The sequence below is a fragment of the Salvia hispanica genome, chromosome 4 (genome assembly GCF_023119035.1).
Source record: "Salvia hispanica cultivar TCC Black 2014 chromosome 4, UniMelb_Shisp_WGS_1.0, whole genome shotgun sequence".
Lineage (NCBI taxonomy): Eukaryota > Viridiplantae > Streptophyta > Magnoliopsida > Lamiales > Lamiaceae > Salvia > Salvia hispanica.
Window position 1 is genome coordinate 18,472,107 of NC_062968.1, and position 23,005 is coordinate 18,495,111.

Here is a 23,005-nt window from a genome sequence, read left to right on the forward strand (position 1 = left end):
CGGTGGAGCGTTGGGAAGACGCGCCGGTGATGATCTCAATAACTGCAGTAGTTTTTTAATTTTACATTGTTTATTAATTTTAAAGTGTTAATCTCCTTTTCGTCCTTAATTAATTAGACTGCAATATTTTGAAATTTTAATAAATAAAAGAAACAAAGTTATATAGTCAAAAATAAGGGTGAGCATTCAGGTTTCGGTTCGGTTTTTTGTCCAAACTTGAACCAAAGTCGAAAATCGAAAAACCAAAAATCGAACTTCAAAAACCGAACAAAACCGAAATTTTAAAAATAAACCGAAAAACCGAAAAAAATATGGAGTATACATTAATAGGCCGCCTTCGCCGCCTTGGTCCCTTGCGGCCGACGTCGTGCACCGGAAGAAGACCCCCCTGCATCATCGGTTGGCGTGCCCTCACGTGAGGTGTTGCCTTCGCCGCCATCACTAGACGAGTAGTGGCCACGCGCCGTGCGCTTCGTGCGTTTCGAGCCCGACTCGACACCGCCAGCCCACCTGTCAAGGTGGTGGACTTGCGACCAAACATCGACAAGCTTGAAATCTTTGCCGACGTCGTCTTTGAAGACCCGCAACGCCGCTCTCAGAATGTCGGCTCCACTGGCTCCGCTCTGATAATTCGCCTCTTCTCCCCTGTATATCGCGCAAAATTTTTTGACATCTTTGTCGCATCGGTCCCAATGACTGCGGAGCATCTTCACGTTGCGGGGAACGGTATTCGTCGGCCTTCGTGCGTTGTACACTACGGTGACTTTTAGCCAAAAACACTTGTGGGTTTGTTGATTCCCGACGATAGGATCGTACGAGACGCTGATCCAAGCGTCGTACAGAGCCAACGTCTCGGCTTGGCTGTATGCATGACGGCTGCCGTCTCCACCAGCCTCTACATCCGCTGCCTCCTCTTCCTCCTCGGCATTGACGCCGAGACTGAGGTTGATCCTGCCGGAGCCGGAGCCGGAGCCTCCACCAATTGGCCAGTCGGGCAAACTGCGTTCAGGCGCCAAAAAATTCTCCGGAATTTGGGATAATCCCGGCGATTGCCCGTACCTCTGGGGGGAGGGACGATAGTATGCATCCACATCAAAATGTGGTGTTTGGTACGCCGGCGGGGTGGTCGAGCCTTGGGTGCCCGGCGACGAACCGGGAGTACCCAAACAGTTGTACATGCTCGCCCAATCGTCGAACGAGTTCAAGTCGAACCCGACGGAGCGCCGCCTGCCGGAGCCGCCGCCGCTGGAGTTTCCATCGCCGGACATTTTTTCAACAATTTGAGAGTAGTGTTTGTGTGTAAAATGGAAGAGGAATGAGGAATGAGAGTAGTGTTTGTGTGTAAAATGGTGAATGGAGTATGGAGTATATTTATAGAAGAATAAAAAAAAAAAAAATTTGAAAATTATTTAAAATATAATTCGATTTTTCAGTTTTTCGTTTTTTTTTTCGCCCGAACCGAACCGAAAATCCGAAATTTTAGAATTTTAAAAACCGAACCGAATCGAATTTCGAAATTTCGGTTTGGTTCGGTTCGGATATTCGATTTTCGATTTTTTTTCACCCCTAGTCAAAATAAAGAAATTACATGAGTGAAGTAAATAAAAAAGTCAGAACTCACATAAATCATAATTGGCGACCGAATGTGTTGACATAGTTGTCTTGCTTTTGCCCTTGGATCGCTTATTATCCTCAATGTTGTTTGGACAGCACGTTGAGGATAATAAAAATAGGTATTTATGGTCGAAAGACGTCGCAGGTCCATTTTAACCCGTTATACTGATGCATTTTTATTAATACTGTAACAAAAACGACGAGACGCTGACTTTGTATGGAGGCGGTAGAAAATCCAAATGAAGAACTAGGATAAACAAAGAGAAAAGAAGACAGATTGGGTCGAGGAAATTTTAATAATAATATTTCTATAATAACTCTAATACTACATATTTGTATATGTATATAGAGACCTTGCGATTTTTAACCCTCTTTTGCAATATGGAAAAGAACCAATCAAAAAATTTAAAGATAAATTTATAATTTCGTTCTGTTCAATGTTTGAGATAAATTACGCTCTCTACTCCCTCTATCCCGAGTCATTTCTCTTTTAACAAAAAATTTCATCTTTTATTTTATTTTTCACCTACTTTATTCTCTCTTTACTTCTCTATTTCTCTCTCTCTCTCTCTCTCTTTCTCGTACTTTACTCTCTTTACTTTAGCTATTTAATACGAGTATTAATTTTTTAAAGCCTATGCCCAAAAGAAATGATTCGTTTATCTCATGACGGAAGGATTAAATAAAGATAGTGCAGATTTATTAGTGCAGCAAGTATGGGCCTATCGGTGTTGGGCTTTAAGTCATGGTGGCTGGGCTTATCGAGGCCGTGATTGGGCTTGGAGGTAGAGTGGGAGATGGATCCACAGTTTTTAACACTAATTCACACACAAAGAGCATTAATATTTTATTTATCGCTCTTTAGTAAGTGCGTAGTAATTTTTTTTCCGATATTTGCAATTGGACTATATTTACTCGGTATAGCATTATTTCGGACTTTTTATGATTTTTTAATGGTCCAGGAGTAGTTTGTCAAAGACATTCTTCTTGTTGTCTACTTTATTAATGTGATTAGTGAAAGAAGATACTCCGGAAGTTTAATTTTTGCACATGAAATTATAATTTGGGAATTCAAAAAAATTAATAAAAGTTTTATTTTTGAATTAGAATATGAGTGGCCTTCTTAATTTGATTTTGTCTTTGGTGGTTCTGGTAAGTAGCAAATAAAACAGTTTACTTTAAAAGGAGAATTAAAAAAGAAATTCACAAAATGAATTAGAGCATCCGCATCGCGTCTCGATGCGGGCTCTATCTCGTCTCGAAGAGACGAGACCGCATCGAGACGGCGATGCGGCCTCCATCTCGTCGCGTGTCGAGCGCGGAAGAGGCCGGCTTCGAGACAGCTCGCCACGCGCCTTGGCGACGTGGTGTGCTCCGGTTCGTGCGTGACGCCCACTCGCCGGTCCGCGAGTGGGCGTCGTTTATATCCGTTTAAAATGTTTTTTTTTGTTTTTTTTAAATCAGGGAAATTCCAAAATAAAATAAATTAAAATATTGTAATTTTTAATTTTTGTATTTTTCAATATTGTAGTAAAAATTGAAAATTAAAAAATTAAAATTAAAATTAAAAATACTCCATAGGATTTCAATTATGTATTTTTCGTATTATTGGATGTTGTAATTTTTGTGGTTTTTAATGATTTAATGAATTATTAGTATTAATTTAATATTTCAATGAAATATTAATTGAATTTGTTGGAAATAAAAATAAAAAATAAAATTGAATGAATAGTTAAAGGATTAGATGGTTAAGAGATGGAGGGATGCAGTCTCTTAATTAAGAGATGAGGTGAAAAAGTACAGTAGGGTCCACGAATAGTGAAGAGATGAGACGATTAAGAGACGAATAAGAGACAGAGATGCAGATGACCTTATTTCCCGAAAACCAAAACATTAACGAAGACCCTGTCGGGACAGGGATCCGTTATGATTAATCGTTTTTATTGAACAAAAAAATAATCCCTCTCAAATGTTTTTATGAAATCGTAAAATATACTACACTACTACAAATGTAAATTGATTAAAATCACATAATTAAATCACGCACCCCTAAAATCAACTAATTACGAACAATATTATCATAATTTTGTAGAATTTTATATACTTCAATTTTTACCTTATTCTAATAAAAGCATATAAATAGATTGATTTGATAAAATAACCTACAAACCGAAATACGTAAATGCATTAAAAGCATAGTACTCACTACTCCGTATTAAGTTTGTCGAATACATTAAATGTACTGCATTAAAATACATATCATATGTTAACTAAAATATTTAAATAAAAGTATATACATTAAATGACCTTGGAAATACATATGTAAATTCGTAAATACATTAAATGACCTTGGAATTTAAATAGTCATAGAGAATATATAATGATCATTTTGGGTATCAGTGGCAGAAAATAAAAGTACAAAGAAGATAGTCAAACAGATTATTATATACGCAAAGAGACAAAAGAGAAGAAACAATGATATAAACTTTTTACCATGTAGTTAATTATTTTAATACAGTAATGCAATGTTATTAGAGTGTCTCCAATAGAATAGAAGAGCCGCGGCGGCGCCGTGGCATGCTATAGCTAGGGACGAGGGCGCCGCGGCGGGGTGGGGAGGAAGGGGCGGTGGGGTCCTGGGCGCGGCGACGACCGCGGTGGTGTTCGACTCCAATTTTTGATTTTTTTTTTAATTTTTAAAATTTGTATCTTAAAATTATATATTCCCAAATTATTTTTTTTCATTACATTTCATTCTATTTATTTTGTTCAATTAATTTTGTTCCAATCCAATTTTAAAATATACCAACAATTGATAAAGTAATACTCTCCGATCCCATGTTTCTTGAGTCGTATTTTTTTGGGTTGTCCCAAGTTACTTGAGTCATTTCTCTTTTTATCTAAAAACAAAATATCTAATCATACATACTGTTGGGTCTCGGTGGCGCACACCCAAACTCCACATTGGTATGATATTGTCCGCTTTGGGTAAAGCCATCACGGTTTTGTTCTTGGGGTACTCCCCAAAAGGCCTCATACTAATGGAGTAGGGGTAGCCCATTTATATACTTGCAAGTGTTGTTCATTCTCCGATGTGGGATATGGTTTGCTCCCTTTCAATCCTTCCCTCAAACCAAGACCACCAGACCACAAACCACATGCCTACCCCATGTTACAGGTCATCATGTCACCACAGGTCTTGGTCGAGACCGTCACATCGGAGAACTTGCAAGCGCAACCACCGAACCTCGAGCCACACAGGCCCAGCCCTGAACCAGGGCTCTGATACCACTGTTGGGTCTCGGTGGTGCACACCCAAACTCCACATTAGTATGATATTGTCCGCTTTGGGCAAAGCCCTCACGGTTTTGCTCTCGGGGTACTCCCCAAAAGGCCTCATACTAATGGAGTAGGGGTAGCCCATTTATATACTTGCAAGTCTTGTTCATTCTCCGATGTGGGATATGGTTTGCTCCCTTTCACATACTTTATTCTTTCTTTTACTTTACTCTCTCTTCTCTCTATTAAGTATTTTATTCTCTCATCTACTTTATTTAACTCATTAAAAACAACTTTCTTAAATCATGTGCCGAAACACCTCAAGTAACATGGGATGGAGAGAGTATGATTTGTGGCTGTGACGTGATCACTATTGGGCTAGAAGAGTTTTTGTGGCTGTGGAAGAGTTTTTGTAGCTGTGCCTTGGCGGGATCATGATTGTGCCACTCTATTGTGGACACTCTTACGGTTGAGAGCTGTGAGCATAGTTGTCGCTGCCGAATCCTTCTATATTTTTTTAACATAATAAATTACGAGTGAAATGAAGTTATTGAAATGTGGAGCCTATTACTCCCTCAGTCCTGGATAATTCGTCCCGGTTTTCAATCTCGGTCTGTCCCACATAATTTGTCTCATTTCACTTTTACCATTTCTGGTAGTGGACCCCATATTCCACTAACTCATTCATACTCACATTTTATTATAAAACTAATATATAAAGATAGGATCCACATTCCACTAACTTTTTCAACCCACTTTTCATTACAATTCTTAAACCTCGTATCCGGTCAAAGTGACCCGAATTATCCAGGACGGATGGAGTAATATTATATAATATTTTAACTGGGACTTCTAGTGTGAGATAGAATAAAGTGAAAAATCAGAACTCCTAAAGTGGGACGGGTGAAATATTTAATATACAATATTATCCACAATTATTATAATCATAACATAATCCAAAGTTAGCGAAAACGAAAAATAAAGTGCAATTATTTATGCTTCTTGTTTCAACACTTAAAACTGAACTTGCACATATGTGCTTGTGTTTGTTAATTTTAATGAAAACTAATGGATAGATAAACAGATATAGGAGGTTCACACGTAACACTCACTCACTAAAGGTAGTCACAATCTATAACCCCATTTATTCAAGGTTGAAAGCTCTTCTAATAATTTTATTAACATGGCTCATGTCTATGCATTTTATTGATACTATTGCTTAACCTCCATACCATGGCCCTTCATGTTACTTTTGTCCCCAAAAATAAATGTAATGGCCAAGGAAGCCTCTATCAACACTTAATTTGTTTCTTTAAATTATACAAATAGTTAGAAATGACAAAAAGTTCTGCTTTTGCAATGTTGTTTATTGTAACTTGGGGAAAATTCTAGCAATTTTTGTGTGGCTCTAATTCAAGGAATTTCAGATCCAATCAAATCCAGTATTCATGCATATTTATGCGATCAATTTATAAATAATGTAGGATTTTATAAATGACCTATATAATTCTAAAGAAAATGTTGATAAATTGTCTAAAATATGCGGTATATTGTACAAATATACACAAATACATTAGTTTTGGCTCTAAATATTGTAGCATGTCTAAATTATTCGGTACAAATATACACAAGTAGCATTAGTTATGGCCTTATGGGGTATATCATTTATGATTTTTTTTCAAGAATATGCTAGAAAACGACTTAGTATTTAGTAGCTTAGATCAACCAATATAAAGGTAGCATTTATAAATTATCATTATTGAGAGGTCGTCGATTTGTCTTTTCAATCTACTTTTGGATAATAATAATCGAAAAAAAAAATCAATTGGATTTATTTAATATTTTTAAATGTCTTGTATATATGAAATTATTGAAATTGATAGTACTTTGAAAGCGAGGACGTATATTAATTAAATTGAAAATTAAATAAATATTAATGGTAAGAGTATAATATAGCTAGGAAATGCATATATACCTATAGGCTATAGCCACTTGAATTACAATATATACTATTAAGAATGGATAATGGAAAATCTACGTCAGAAGAAACTAAATAACTTATTCATCTTCAGTTAAAATATTTTATACTAGTATAGATATAAATTTGCTATTTACTCCCTCCATTCTATTTTGGTCATCCCATAAAATTAATAATCAATTTCTATTTTTTATAACTTTTACTTCTCTAGTTAGGTGATTCTTATATTTTATTGATAATATTTAATTTATTTTTTCTTTGTGTTTCTCTTATATTTTACTAATATTTGTATATTAAAATCCGTAATATTCTAATATTTTTATTATTTTTCTAAGACAAGAGTATTATTTCTATAGATTGGGTGGTGACATTTTTGACAATGATTCTTGGAGCCAAAACATGTGCTGATGCCTGTTGCATGTCCGCCAATATTCGGGCTCTATATGCATTTATGTCACAACCGTAAAAAATTAATTATATTACTATTGTTTTGGCAAACCAAGTTAAATTAGAAAATAGCTAGACATTTAACTTGCGAATTTACCAGCTCACCTCCAAATTTATCTTTGAAGATGCAGATTCCAATATTGATCACTTATGTATTCTATCATAGATTTGTTTTTCTCTCTATTATATTAATATATATTCTATAATATCGTTAGTCTATTTGGTTTTGTGGAGTATTAGTCTATGCCACTTGAATTCAACGATTTTTGAGTTGACAATTAGACATCTATTCAACATCGAAACTAAAAATTAATTAAGATGTTTTTTCATTGTCTTAATTGATCTCAATTGTTGTCAATTGTTGCAGTTTGACATCTGAAAAATGAGCATGTTAGTCGAAGACTTTTATCAATCTTATTAAACAAACCTTAACACTCATTTGTGGTGTTAATTATTCCATCCATCACTTATCGAATGCCCTCGTTCATTCCGTTCGTTTGTGGTGTTAATTATTCCATCCACGACTTATCGAGTGCCTCATTCATTCCGTTTGCGACGTGCTGTGGACTCATGCCTCTGCTCACCCTGACATTTGTGCTGAATCCATAAATTTATATTGCCAAAATTGTGAAGGATTTGTAAATTGAAATAGTCACAAATTGTTTCTTTCTTAATATTTGAAAATAAGTTTTTGTGAAGTTTTTACCTTAAAAAGAAAAATATAGCCATGGCCCGTTGCACTAGCTAGTACAATCAACGACGCACTAACTACCAAGTACCAACATATGCACAGTATTCTTTTATTTTATATTTTTAATTTTAATATCCCACTATTATTTAAAAACAATTGTTTGATATACATAGTTATATTATGATGAATCCCACACCAGCAATGACCTACACGTGTCCAGCTTTATCCCCTTTATAATCCCCATTCAACTCTCACTCTTATTCACAACTACTCTATTTCTTCACTCTCAAGGAAATGGCACTCTCTTCACTAATCCAATCACCACTTATCCTAATATCATTTTTATTATTCACATCACTCATTGCCGCCATGCCAACCCTACAAGACCCTGAGCTTGTAGTCCAAGAAGTACATAGGTATGTACAACCAAGATTGCACTTAGTACTAGTGAATAATCATTTTCTTATATTTTAAATTTAACTTGTTGCATTTGACGGATATATTCATTGCTAGTATCATTATTCTATTCATAAGTAGTTGTTGATAATATTTTTTAACCTTATTTAAATGTATAGGAAATTAAATGCTTCTAGAAGAAAGTTGGGATTCTTATCATGCAACACGGGTAACCCAATCGATGATTGCTGGCGGTGCGACTCCAACTGGGAGCAGAATCGCCAGAAGCTAGCCGACTGTGCCATAGGTTTTGGTAAGAACGCCATCGGAGGCAGGGATGGCAAGATATACATTGTGACGGACTCAAAAGACGATGATCCCGTGAACCCTAAGCCAGGGACGCTCCGCCATGCTGTGATCCAAGACGAGCCATTGTGGATCATATTCGAGCGTGACATGGTCATTCAATTGAAGGAGGAATTGATCATGAACTCATTTAAGACCATTGATGGAAGGGGCGCTAGTGTGCACATTGCAAACGGTCCATGCATCACCATACAATATGTGACCAACATCATCATCCATGGTGTTCACATACATGATTGTAAGCAAGGCGGGAACACTAAGGTGCGGGACTCCCCAGAGCACTTCGGGTGGAGGACCTTATCCGACGGTGATGGGGTGTCGATCTTTGGCGGGAGCCACGTGTGGGTTGATCATTGTTCCTTGTCTAACTGCAATGATGGGCTCATTGACGCAATCCATGGGTCCACGGGTATTACAATCTCTAATAATTATATGACTCATCATAATAAGGTCATGCTTTTAGGGCATAGTGATACATATCTCCAAGATAAGGGCATGCAAGTCACCATTGCATTCAATCACTTTGGAGAGGGGCTTGTACAAAGAATGCCAAGGTAATTAATTCAATTGTTATTTATTCATTTTTTTTTATCATACTATAAAAAGAAATTTAAGTTTGCGTCACTATCGATTGCATCTGAGATTTTTAATCTCGGATATTAACTACTCTACCATGCTACAGATTATATGTAAGAAAGACAATATCTAGGGGACATGAAATTTAATTATGGTTACATATATTGTTGCATGCAGATGTAGACATGGCTACTTCCATGTGGTGAACAATGACTACACTCATTGGGAGATGTATGCTATTGGAGGGAGTGCTGACCCCACAATTAATAGCCAAGGCAATAGATTTCTTGCCCCTAACGACAGATTTAACAAACAGGTTGAATATGTATACTTTATTAATTATACTGCAAATTTAATAATTATATCATAAAATGTGCAGGATTATATTATGTTTCACCTGGTTTTATGTTACAAAGTTTTAATAGATATTTAATTAACATGTACTAATAGGTTACAAAACACGAGGATGCACCCGAAAGCCAGTGGAAGAACTGGAATTGGAGATCGGAGGGAGACCTAATGCTAAATGGTGCATTTTTTGTAGCTTCGGGTGTGGGGGCCTCGTCGAGTTATGCTAAGGCGTCAAGCTTAGGTGCTCGGCCATCAAGCCTAGTGGGACCCATCACCTCTGGTTCCGGTGCTCTCGTGTGCCGGAAGGGCTCTCGCTGCTAAAAGTGTGTGCATATATATCTATATAAATATGAATATGTAGTATATTTATGCACAAACTCACTTTTACATGCAATGTGGGAGTGCGGCACAAGAAGACTGGATGTGGATTGAAGAACACCACATATTTGATTGGTCTTCCACTTTTTTTTTGTTTTAAATTTGAAATGTATCTACAATAAAAGCAAGTAATGCATTGTTGATGTACATATAAGAATTGGAATGTATATTATGTCTCTCTTTTGATGAAAAATCCTAATTAAATATGTTTCTTTTTTCGGGAAATCATTTTGTTAATATATTATAGTATATCATGTTTATGTCTAGCTATTTGATTTGAAAATTGAAGCATGGTATGCATATCAATAGCGACCATAAGTTTCTTCTCGTGGTAAAGGCAAATATACTTGAATATAAAACTTGAAAGTCCAATGGAATTCGTAATAAATTAAAACTAATTTGGTAACAAATTAAGTGCTAAAATGTAAGAATATATGGATTTATTTATCCAGTATTCTTCTTGTTTGATTGAAACTTCTTTAAATAAATGAGAAAAACTTAAGTTGTTTTATGATCTCAGTACCGACACTGAATTTATTTTGAAATTGTAATTTAGTTAAGAAAGGTTCATTTTTAGATAAGGCACTATAAATGTCGACTGAAATTAAGTATCTGTGACATTTTGGAAGAATATTCGGGCTTTGTTAGGAAAAATTAAGCAAAGGCACATGGTTTCTTTTTTTGTGGGGCTGCTTTTATTCATTATAGCTTCAATAAAGCTTTGACAAATTACTGTGTATCTTAAATTCAAGACGCTTTCTAGCTTTTAAAGACATTAATTGACTTACCTAATTATCAGGCATTAATTGAGTTTCTATTGAATCAAATTCATTTATTTTAGCTAGCTACCTACAATCTCTATTCTCGGTTTTAATTTAGTAGTAGTACCTACTCAAAGTCCGACAAAATATAATGTATTAGGAGTATTTATTTACTACTCCTCCGGTGTATCTTTATTCATATTAATATTTTTATTAAGCATACAGAATTTACCAAATGTACTTTAACAATTATCATCAATATATATAGATGTAATTAATGCTTGTTTATATAATTAACGCAGTGCCGTTGTCTGCATGCATGGCATGGACATTTAATGTTCCTTTTTAGAGTTTAATTATACTATAGTTCTAATTTTTATACTTGTGTTCTACTTATAAATCAATAAGCTCCAATTTTGCAGGAATAAAATCTAATTTATCCCTAATTATCATTTATTATATCTAATTATTGCGGACGTATGCATTGATTTTTTATTTTTTTTTTGTGTTGAATTAAAGCAGTTCAAACTTCAAACTAATTAATTCCACCACTTTGTACGATTTTGTACCAAAATAATGCAATTTTAGCGCTTAAATATTTCTCCACTAGTCCAACCATTCACAAAATTCACCAATTCAATATTTAGGTACGAGTGGAATAAATGGACATATATTGGCCCATTTACGTGTGGGCTCTGATGTTGGATAATTCTATGAATAAAATCCATCATGACTATTTAATGGGCCTTTATCAAATCACTAAAAACTCTACAAATTTGCCTAACGTGAATGAGATTGATTAATAGGCTCAAGAAGCCACCAATTTGTTAATTGTTATACCCTCGTTATTGATTCTAGCTTAAGAATAACAGTTAAAATAATGCATTCTTACATATCTATACAATATATAAAAAAGGAGTTTTAGAAAAATTTACAAGATCGTCATTTTATTTAAAAAATTATATTAAATTAAATATATATAATTTAACGGTCATTAAATGTATGATTAAGTGTAGTGAGTGGGATGTTTTACAATTTCACATGTGATTAAGTTGGGTGAGTGGGAGGCTTTACTCACCGAAATAGATCAGGGTATTAAAACGATCATCGTAGTGCAAAGTATAAGATGAGACCCATGAAAATACACAATCGAACAATTCATACCACATGCATTCGATGAAAGGACAAAAAATATTTTTATTCGGAATTCTAATCAAACGTTTAAACCAAATTTAAATGACATAGTAAAACCTCCCACTCACTGCACTTAATCACACGTGACATGGTAAATTAAACCTCTCACTCACTCCACTTAATCACACGTTTAATGATAAGAATATGTATGAACCTGATGGGGGTCAAATAGGAGCATGCAAAATGCAGCAACTGGTCCAATGGAAGGATCTAAAGAGGGAGACTAGGATGATTGTTCACTTGCAACAACAAACAGTCTTGAATAAGCTCCAACATACTGCACTCTTGATCTAAGGGAAGATGCAAACCATGATTTCTCTCTTTGCTACATTACCATTTCACATGTACACATCAACTCTCTTGATTTTCTAAAGCAAAATACAACTGTACTACACCTATTTTGCACATAGAATTTAAATTATAGATTTATAGGAATGTCCCCAAGATGACATCCACCACTCCACTAATCCCAAACTGTCCCCATGATTAGCCCTCTTACTAATAAAATGTTGAGATAAGGTCCCTTGTTTAATTTTTTTTTCATTAATATTACAAAAATTTCATAATGATAATCTTGTGAATATTCCTAAAACTCCTCAATGATAGATTGTATAGATAGATTGCGTAATTGCAAAGGTTTTTATTTTAAAATACGGAGATAATAGTACATATTTATACAAATCATTAGTAAATTTTAAGCCTTCAAGTTTTCAAGCTCGAATTGAACCACCGCACTTCAAATATAGACGACCTTCAACAAATACGATTAAATTGAACTCATACTTTCCGGCAAAATGGAGCTGCATTCAACTCCTCCGGTCCACGGCGGCGCTACTCGAGTCATTTTTTAAATCTTGATGGCTTAGCTCAGCGGTTTTTCTTCTACGCATAAATACGACTACTATTTTCTACTACTACGTTCAGTCCCGGCTTACCCATTTGCATGCAATTACTACTAAATAATTGCCATGTTGAATTTGTTAAACAATCTTTTCTGGAAGGACATACTCCTATTTTATTGTCACCTTTTGAGAGCACTGAGCTGAAAATGCTAAAATAAGGTTTTATCTTTCGTCGTTGTTTCCCTTCAGTTCCTTTGATGGCCGTGGGAAAATGGCTGGCCTTTCTCTGCTTTTTCCTCACTTGGTTTATCCTAAGATTATATTTTGGAAAGTGGGGTTGATTTAGCTTCTTGGCATATATGTGTGAAAATAATTGTTGAATTCTTACTTCATTTGTTGGCTCTTTGTTACTTGTTTGTGTGAATTTTAATTGGTGGGGATGTGTATTGCTTTGGATAGTATCCGACAAAGGTAATCTATGCTCCCCCCTCTCTTGCTCTCTCTTATGTTGCGATTTGTTGGATGGTTGTGAAATTCTTGCTCACAGATTTTTCATTAACTGAAAAGTTACTGCATTTGTTGCTGTTCTTTTTTAACTATTGTGTGTCAATTTTGATTGGGAGGTCTATTTCTTTGAAAAGTCTCTAGGAAAGGTAATATATTCTCTTCTGTCATGTTGCTATTTGTGGATGGAATTTGTTGATTTTGGGAAAGATTGATGGAGAATTAGAAAACAGAAAGGAAAGAATAAGAGTAATTTCTGTTTGCAGGTGTATTTGAAGCAATGGATGCTTCATCGAGAGATGAAGCACCTATGCTGCCAGCTACATATTTACAGTCTGATAATGGTGGCTCCTCTACAAGAAGGGGGATTTCTAGTAGGACGAGGAGCGTGTCAATGCCTTTCGCTACGGAGTCTCCACATCCATCCGAACACCAGCAAAATCTAGTTTGTTTCACTGGCCCTTTGAGGACTGCGAAGCAAAATTCTCAAGTACAGATGAGTGGTCCATTATATCCTAACCGGAACAACGAGCTCATCTTTAGGCCTCCTCAGACAGCTGCTGAGCCTGAGAATCAGGCCAGGAATGATGATGGGGACTACGTGGGGAAGAATGAGAACCTCTTGAGCTCTGGGCAGCTCGGAAAGTGCAGTGATCCCTACTGCACAGCTTGTTCCATCTATTATGGGCAGCAGAATCTGTCAAGGACCACAGAGATGTTTGATGCTGAGGTATTACTGTTTATTGCATTCATGGCCTTTTTGTATTTATCAGTTTGTGGAGAGTATATGTGAATGCTTGATTTATGAGGGTGTTAGTAATGATTGAGTGGTGAGTGATGAATTTACAGAGATGTCTGCATCAGAATAGATTGGGAAATTGTATTAAATATTCAAATTAGATGCCAAATCTTTTAATATAGTGTCATTTTTTGTATCTTGGCACAGTTTTAGTTTTTAACAATTCTTTTATTGAATTGTGTTATTGAAGCCAATGATTTCCTTGCTTACGTGACTTCATTTTAGCTTTGAAATGACTAAAACAAAGAGATATGTCTTGTGCTGCTGTGTTTGCTCACATCCCCTTCAGTTATGGCGCTTCAATGCGATCTCAGTACGGGATTGGTACTGAGATTGTTCCAATCATTATTTTTGTTTGGAGTAGATTTATTTTTGTAAAATGTTTTTCTTGGCATTTCTTTCGGTAGCAAACTACTAAGTCTTATAAATTTTGCGTTCTTCATGATGTTCAAAAAGTCTCATTTATGAGTTTTGGTGTTTTCGTGGAAAATTTGTTGATATTTTCTACTTGCTTTATCTATTTCTGCTAACAAGTTCAGGCATTGCCCTCATAGTGTGTGACCCTTTTTTGCAGTATCGCAATATGCTCTATGGCGATGCACAAAGTTGGGCAAAGAGAATTCGTTCGTGTTTTCTTTCTTACATTCCTGGGGTTATTGATCCTCATGCAAAACTCGTTCAATGGTGGAAAAAGTTCTTTGTTATCTGTTGCATTGTTGCGTCATTTCTCGATCCATTTTTCTTTTTCCTATTTTTTGTGCGCAAGGTATGCTTCTTTTTTTGTGGTTGTGGTCTCCTTGTCAATACTATCACCCCTATATGTTTTACGTAATACTATAAATTTTATTAAATGTTTTATGTATGATTAAAGAATGTGAACAAACTCAGTTGCAATTGGCTTGATTTGACCATTGTCCGGCAGGATTACAACTGCGTCGAATTAATTTGGCCTAAGACACGAGAATTTCTCATCTTGAGGACCATTATCGACTGCGTTTATTTCATGCATATCCTCCTTCAGGTATAAGTCTCACTGTCACATTGCGTAGAAGCATTTCCTCTTGCCTTTTCTTATGCAGAAAAAGGTGTCTTTCATTTTGAGTGGTACTTATATAATGCATGTAATAATTTTTTATCTTTCCCTCATTTTAGAATAAGCCAGTTGTCCATCTAAAAGCTGAATAGCTGAAGTAGGATTGGTATTCGAACAATTACATCGACTGTTACAAAAATGGGCACTTGCTTCTACCTTTAGTATGATCCATGCACACATATGATCGAAATTGCGCTTCAATGTGATTTCTGGTGCTTTTTTCTCAGCATGTTTTACTAGTGAAGGTGCGTTGTCACTTTGCAGTTCAGGCTAGCTTATGTTGCTCCTGAAACGAGAGTTGCAGGGTCTGGCGATTTAGTTGATGATCCTAAGATGATAGCCTGGAATTATTTCACGACATACTTTCTTGTTGATCTAGTTGTCGTACTTCCCATGCCACAGGTGTGTCTCTACATCTATGCTGGATTTTTACCTTTTCTTCCATCATCTTACATTATTGAACGGAGAATGTCTTCTATTTTTCTCGTATCCACGAATTACATGTACTACTTTGCAAGCACCTCTCAAGCTTGATGTCTACTAAAATCGACTCATCTGTTTTCCTGTAGATTATATTAATATTTGTCTTACCACACTCTGACTTGTCACCTGGAATTGGAATTTTAAAATTTGTCCTTCCATTGGCAATTCTCGTTCAGTATATACCAAGGCTGTGCAGATTCTTACCTTTGGTTGCTGGTTTTTCCCCAACTGGCTTCATTTTTGAGTCAGACTGGGCAAATTTCCTCATGAATCTTCTCACGTACATTTTAGCGAGCCATGTGGTTGGCTCATGCTGGTATTTTCTTAGCATACAGGTTCGTTCTTGCATATCAGAGCGCTATCCCTCATTCTGGAAACATTTCCCACCTGATATCTGTTGATTTACTAGCGCAGAGGGTCAATAAATGCTTTGAAGATGCATGCCATGGCGGGAACAAAACCAGTAACTGTACAAAATTCATCAGCTGTAATCATGGATATGAGAAGAGGTTTACACCCATGCCGGACTGGAATGACTGGAAAAATAATGAAAATGCAAGTGTTTGTTTTATGAAAGACAGTTTTGACTTCGGGATATTTGAAGCTGCTGTCAATCTGACCACCCACAGGGAAATTTTTGATAGATACTTGTATTCACTGTTTTGGGGGTTCCAGGTAACTTAGTTATACACGTTTTTTGGTTAATGCCGTTTATTCTTTAATAATCTGACTTCACGGTCAATACAAATCCGTGTTGTGATTGTTTATGAAGCAAATTAGTACGCTAGCTGGGAATCAGGAGCCGAGCTACATGCCTCTCGAAGTAGTTTTCACCATGATCATAATAGGGATAGGTCTGCTGCTTTTCGCTCTTCTGATTGGGAATATACAGACCATTCTGCAGGAACTTGGACGCAGGTGCACACTCGACTGAATGACATGATAATTGTATATATACTGGATTTTGTATCTCTATTTTCTAGTTTCCCAGTCACTTTATGTTTAAGTGGAGTTAATCACTTCCCAGCTAGTTTCTTTCAAGTGCTCGTAAATGAAAAATCTTTGGGACTTAGTAATGACATTATTTTTATTCCTTCAGGAGGTTAGAAAAGTCTTTAAGAGGCCGCGAAGTTGAACAATGGATGAACCATCTTCGCTTACCTGATAATCTTCGAAGGTTCCATACTCTTTATCTTTCTTTCTTATGATCATTGCTGATTGTTTCATTTCTTTGGTTTTTTACCCTTCCTAATTTACCTTTTAGTCTCATGTTTATTGCAAGTGTGAACATCATATTTTCCGAGTTGCATTAGCAGTAGGTTACATCAGGGTTTCTTAAGTGTATATTGAACAACTTGACAAATAGCTTCTTATTATTCCAATTATGAAATCACAATAGGAGTTAGAAACTATATGTATGACCTAATTGACCAGATGTGTATGTTTTTGTTCCCTCGCAGTCAAGTCCGAGCTGCAGAACGCTTCAACTGGGCAACAGGTAGGGGTTTAAACAAAGACGCGATGATAGAAAACTTCCCAGAGGACCTTCAACGAAATATTAGGCGCCATCTCTTTAAGTTAGTCAAGAAAGTAAATTCTCAACACCTTAACTACATATTTAACAGATATTTCTTAGTTATCATTGATATGATACGCCATTTACAGCTACGGATTTTTCAACTTCTCGATGAACCTGTCATTGATGCTATACAAGAGAAGCTGAAGACAAAATCCTACATCACAGGCAGTGAGATACTATATCCGGGTGGTCTAGTTGATAAAATAGTATTTATAATTCGTGGAAAGATGAAGAGCACGGGAGAAGATGGCAACGGTTCTATCCTGTCTGAAGGCGATGTTTGCGGAGAAGAACTACTTACCTGGTGCCTCGAACATTCTTCTGTTAGTAAAGGTAAAAACTCAAATCACCCACTTTTTTTGTAGCACCCATTTTCCACTTATATTTCACTCATAATAAGCCGTGTTTGTTTATTCATAATCTTCAGATGGAACGAGTACTAGATTAACACGACCCAGGCTGTTGAGCAACAGGCAGATAACTTGCTTAACAAACGTCGAAGCCTTTGTATTACGAGCTGCTGATTTTGAAGAAGTGGTGGGTCTCTTCACAAGATACTTGAAGAATCCACGCATTCAGAGCGCCATAAGGTAACTTTTATTTGTAGCCATTCCAAGAAAAAGCCTAAAAGTGGGTCTATAAATGAATGGAGGAATAAACAAGCCTTCTGATTCTGATCTCAGTATGAAAAGAGATTTCTTTCTTGAAAGTGAAAAACTGACAAAGAAATCACCAACTATAACCCATTTTGCAATTCCAACGCTACTTTCAAAAGGTTATTCCTCTAGCTTTAGCTCCACAGCTATAGAAGCTCAAGCATAAGGTCGTGGAAACTCTAAACGACCTAAGCTTGAGCCATATATATAAGTTCAATAGTTCTCGTCTTGCATTCAAGGGGGCCTGTACGCAAGTTGTCCGGGAGTCGATAACATATTGGAGTCGAATGGAAATACAGTTTAAAGGCACATCACATAGTGCTTCTTGTGTCCTTCAATATCTCCCATAAATTCAACTGCTTATTCTCTTGTTGCAGGTATGCATCACGTTATTGGCGAGCACGCGCAGCTAGACAAATCCAAATAGCGTGGAGACACAGAAGGAAGCAAACAAATCAAGTTGATTCAAGTCGAGTAAGTTCCTCAAGGTGACCGCACAACTTGCAATCTCGGTGACTCGCTTTATTTACTACAAAAACTACCCGCGAGTGTATGAGATTATTGCACTGATGAGTAGGAGTATTGTATCCCACGGAGACTAAATGTATCAACTTAACTACCATAAGCCAATTTCAACTACTCTAGACAATCAAAAATGAGTTTTTGGTTCTATTTCTACTAAACACATGCAACTAGATTAAAATAAATAAACAAGAACAAATGAACAATTATGAGATGTGGTAATGTGGAGAAATGTTGAATTCAAGGATTCGATGTGCAATTCCAAGCTCTTGTCCAATTAATTCTTATTATCTTTAGATGTCTCTAGAATTATCTAGGATTATTAAGTCAATCGCTTAACTAGATTAAGTGAAATTTCAGAATATGAGTTTCAATTTGACTCTTTGAAATACTATGAGATTGAGGCATGCAAATTTTTTTAAGGGATTTTTGCTTTTTTATTCTTTTTCTCTTCTTCTTTTATTTATTTATCTTTTACTAATAATTTATCAATTGACAAAATTATCCATTTAAATTTAGACCTAATAAATGCTGAAAACAATCATGCATATATATGTTACTGCGTTCCAACGATTTTGAAAGGTCAACGAAGTAAACCCCCTCCCGAAGTGATAAATTCGTTAGGTGTTATGGTACGGTGCTAGAGTAAGCTAAGTCTTAACTAATATGATTTGATTCTCATATAATCTATACTATTACTTCCTCCGTCCCACAATAATTGTCACTCTTTTCTATTTCGGTCTGTCCCACAATAATTGTCACACTTTATTTTTAGTATAAATGGTAAGTATGTCTCAAATTCATTAACTCACATTTTATTATAAAACCACTATAAAAAAGTGAATCTCATATTTCACTAACTTTTCAATTTTTTTTTTTTTATAATTCTTAAAACTCGTGTACATATTAATAGTGATAATTAATGTGGGAAGGAGGGAGATATTATACAGTACTCGCATGAAATATAAAAAGATGGTTGCGATTTTTTTTATAAAGTAGGTCAGATATTACCACATACTTAAAGAGAAAATTAAATTGAAAAGCACATAGCAAGTTGATATAGCTGCGGCCTACAAAAAAGGTCTGCACCTTTTCAATTGAAAATCCTTCACATCTTTTTGACCTACCAGCCTATTTGTTGGGTATTAAAATATGGCCTCTAAATTCTAATTGTCAGCCTCAATAATATTGCGTCCTCTATAAAAAAAACGGAATAAAAAGGGTAGCTTAAGATCGAGTTAGCTATAAGTCACATCATTTGTTAAAAATCCTGAAAAATGTGACAATATCATATGATAAAATACTGCCACAAATTATGTGGACTCAAATCTAGTCAATAAAGACTCGTTTAGATTTTAGAAAAAAAAGAAAAGAAAATTCATTGAAAAATATTGAGGTCTATCTAGCGGGTGACCTAGTGGTAAATAGTTAATATTTGAGACCAAAAGTCAACTTGGAGTTCGAGTCCACAATAAGAGCATCCACAATGCCGGCTAAGCCGGGTCGGGCCGCGCCGAAGAAGAAGAAGACGAAGGGGAAGCGGCTGGGCGGCTCTGGCGAGTCATCCCAGCCCGCGTTGACGACACCCCCACCCGAGGAAGTGGACGTTGACGATGAGTACGCCGGATGGCCAGGCGTGGTTGATAGGTACGATCCGCCGGCTGCGAACAACCACGGTCACAACATGTGGGCGAAGATTGGGAGCGTTTGTGATGAACGCTCGCACGGGCCTGGACTTCGAGGAGGCCAAGGGGCGGGAAGCGCATTGGGTGGCCGCGCCGGCTGTTTTTCGGGGTTGTACGCCAACGCCTCCGCCACGACTAGTGGCAATGAGGAGGGCGCCCTGAGGATAGCGGAGAGTCAGCTTCCCCTTGTCGGGGAAAGTATAAGGAGTTCCCTCTTCCTCGGGAATGTTATGTGTTGGCTGAAGGACTCCGAGGAGTTCCTGGCGGGGTGCCACGCCGCGCCGACGAAGTTGCGGAAGGCCGAACTATTCCTACGACTTCTGGCCCAGCGGCATATGGCGGATCCCACGACCTACTCCCGGATGCTTGAGGAAGTTTCCATCCCCTCCATCCGTTGCTCAGCCGTCGCCCTCACCCGGCTATCGGGGGAAAGCGGGCGCAATCCAGGCAGCGCAGGTGAGGATCTCCCCTATCGCCCTACGAGGTCATCTCGGCCCCCCCACCCCCACGCGCGTACACGTTATTCCCGCGTGCAAAGACGGAGGAACGTATGTTCGCGGTCTTTCAAGAGTGGAAGGCCGCAACCGACCCCACGGAGAAGAGGTTCCTCTACTCGATGCTCGAAAACATGCGGGTGGATTTGGATGCCTCGAGGGCACTGGTGGGGGGTTCAGACGCGGGCTTAGATACCCCGGGTGGCGGCGGCAAGGATGGTGGCGGCGAGGATGGCGGCGACGACGACAAGGAGTAGAGAGTGGCGGGCCGGGCTCGTATGTGGAAGCCCTTTTTTTTTGAAAAAAATCATGTATTTTTTTTTCAAACTATGTACCTATTTTTTTAATGAAATGAATGAATTTTCCCGTACATGTCTCGTAAATTTAATTCCGTAATTTAATCGTAAATTTTATTCCGTAATTTAATCGCAAATTTTATTCCGTAAAATGTAGTTGTTTTTGAATTATTTTTATTGCGTTTGGCCTATGGCTGGCCTATGCTAATGTGGCAGGTGGAATTTTTGGTGCTGCTGACGTGACAAGAAGAGAGAATGGCTGGCGTATGGTTAGCCTATTACTACTCTAACATGCTATTTAAATTTGCACATAGAAAAATAAGAAAAAAATATGTTACTCTAATTATAGAATTGTTAATGTTCGTATCCACCTCAACATATTCTTTAAAAGTTCCTCTTTGTTTATCTATTTTATAAGAGAAGAACAAGAAACTAAAAGGTAAAATAACAAAATATTATAATTAATAAAGGTCTTGTATCTTACCGACCATTATAGTATAAGTTGTCCGACCCATTTGTCCACATGCTTTTTTGTATATCAGTTTAGATTATTGGAATAAAAGTTAAAAGTAAAACTTTACAATTTTTAATTTAAATTAATAACTTAGGAATATATTAACACATCCCTTGTAGACATTAGTGTCTTTTTCCTTCTTAATATCAACCATTAGATTAGTATGATGGATGGACTAGATGAAACCCAACAAAATCATCCCGTGTTGTATTATTTGGTTCATTATGTGCATTATATGGGTAAAATTGTAAAACAATCATGAATTAAAACGGAAGGAGCGAGATTTAAGCAATCCTTCCATCTGCTCACCCTCTCTCTCACTCCAAACGCCTCTTCCCATCAGCCCACGATTCTCAAATCGTCTTCCCCATTTCAAACTAGGAAAAACCCTAGCCGCTACTCAAATTGTAGAGACACCACCACTCCCGCCGATTTTTCGCCGTGAAAAGCAACGCCGGTCGACGATTCACAGTTTTAATGTGATTCCTTCGCCGCGTGATGATAGATTTGCAGTCGACAACAAGGCAGGTTTCAAAAGTTCCGATTTTTGGTAAGAGACACTTCTATTCGTCAATTTTTGCCATTAAAACACCACATAATCGACGATTCACAGTTTTGTACTAAATAATTTCACGATTTTCACAAGCGTTTGGTCGATATTTCTGTAAATCATGAATTTGTGTTCATTTGTTTTAGGTTTCTGTCAGTTATTCTCTAAAGCATGACATCGTTTGCAATTTTATAAAATTGTACCCGATTTAATTTCTGATTTGTGTCACAAACCAGGATGACGAAACGAGGAAGGCCTTTCATAAGCCAACCAACCCAGACTGCAGGTGAGCAATGTTGACAGTCTAATATGCCTGTAATTGAGTGTATCTTGTATTTATTCGTGTATTGTTTGATGCAATGTGTACATTATTGTATGAATTGTTGTGCATTATGGTTTTATTTGAAGCTACATAAATAAGTTTGATAAAAAGCTTGTAAATGAGTGAATGTTGTTATCATCTGTGCATTATTTGGTCAGTATTGTAGGGAGTTGTTAACAAAATTTGCTATTGGTTTAATATTCGTTTGTGCATTATTGGGTATACATTATGAATTTTGGTTGAGTGAATGTTACATTATGTCGTGCATCATTTGATGGAATGTATACATTATTGTATGAAGTTCTGTGCATTAAGTTTTAGATTGAAGCTACATCCATCTGTTTAATTCAGATGCTATATGTACATTATGATATTCATTTGTGCATTATTTGCTTGCTTTTGTACATTATTTGTCAAGTAGTATGCATTACATAATATTAATGAGGTAAATTATTGATACCTTCGATTATAAACATGTACTGATGTCATATTTTGGACAGCAACTGTAACAGCCCGCCCTCCTAGGGTACAATAAATGCGGCGAACTGCTACCCAACCGACTCCAAAGAAATAAATATAGGCTAGGGTATGCATTTAGAGAGAGAGTAAGAGTAAATAATAGTAAAGGCTCGACC

At 36.7% G+C, this 23,005-nt stretch overlaps 2 protein-coding genes across 4 annotated transcripts; both read left to right on the forward strand.

The window, feature by feature from the left end:
- Positions 1-8,289: 8,289 nt before the first annotated feature.
- On the forward strand, positions 8,290-10,301 carry LOC125218444 (probable pectate lyase 18). The gene is made up of 4 exons (XM_048120112.1): positions 8,290-8,425; positions 8,585-9,325; positions 9,525-9,663; positions 9,798-10,301. Exons 1-4 carry the CDS (start codon positions 8,304-8,306, stop codon positions 10,017-10,019), a joined length of 1,224 nt encoding a protein of 407 aa, XP_047976069.1. The 5' UTR covers positions 8,290-8,303; the 3' UTR covers positions 10,020-10,301.
- Positions 10,302-12,929: 2,628 nt separating this feature from the next.
- LOC125224314 (probable cyclic nucleotide-gated ion channel 20, chloroplastic) lies at positions 12,930-18,659 on the forward strand. 3 transcript variants are annotated; one of them, XM_048127698.1, is made up of 13 exons: positions 12,930-12,949; positions 13,644-14,107; positions 14,751-14,942; positions 15,099-15,197; positions 15,534-15,671; positions 15,839-16,087; positions 16,167-16,427; positions 16,525-16,670; positions 16,852-16,929; positions 17,213-17,342; positions 17,418-17,664; positions 17,759-17,921; positions 18,365-18,659. In XM_048127698.1, exons 2-13 carry the CDS (start codon positions 13,658-13,660, stop codon positions 18,477-18,479), a joined length of 2,268 nt encoding a protein of 755 aa, XP_047983655.1. In that variant the 5' UTR covers positions 12,930-12,949; positions 13,644-13,657; the 3' UTR covers positions 18,480-18,659. The 3 variants fall into 3 exon arrangements, with proteins under 3 accessions (XP_047983655.1, XP_047983654.1, XP_047983656.1); XM_048127697.1 differs by lacking the exon at positions 12,930-12,949 and adding an exon at positions 13,402-13,526; XM_048127699.1 differs by lacking the exon at positions 12,930-12,949 and having other exon boundaries at positions 13,543-14,107; positions 15,929-16,087.
- Positions 18,660-23,005: the final 4,346 nt, after the last annotated feature.

Excerpts from the sequence above, each read along its gene's own strand:
- LOC125218444 (XM_048120112.1), top strand. The coding sequence starts at position 8,304 with ATGGCACTCTCTTCACTAATCCAATCACCACTTATCCTAATATCATTT. Across the intron at positions 9,326-9,524 it reads CTTGTACAAAGAATGCCAAG|ATGTAGACATGGCTACTTCC; the intron begins GTAATTAATTCA and ends TGTTGCATGCAG. Across the intron at positions 9,664-9,797 it reads ACGACAGATTTAACAAACAG|GTTACAAAACACGAGGATGC; the intron begins GTTGAATATGTA and ends ATGTACTAATAG.
- LOC125224314 (XM_048127698.1), top strand. The coding sequence starts at position 13,658 with ATGGATGCTTCATCGAGAGATGAAGCACCTATGCTGCCAGCTACATAT. Across the intron at positions 15,672-15,838 it reads TCGTACTTCCCATGCCACAG|ATTATATTAATATTTGTCTT; the intron begins GTGTGTCTCTAC and ends GTTTTCCTGTAG. Across the intron at positions 16,930-17,212 it reads TTACCTGATAATCTTCGAAG|TCAAGTCCGAGCTGCAGAAC; the intron begins GTTCCATACTCT and ends GTTCCCTCGCAG.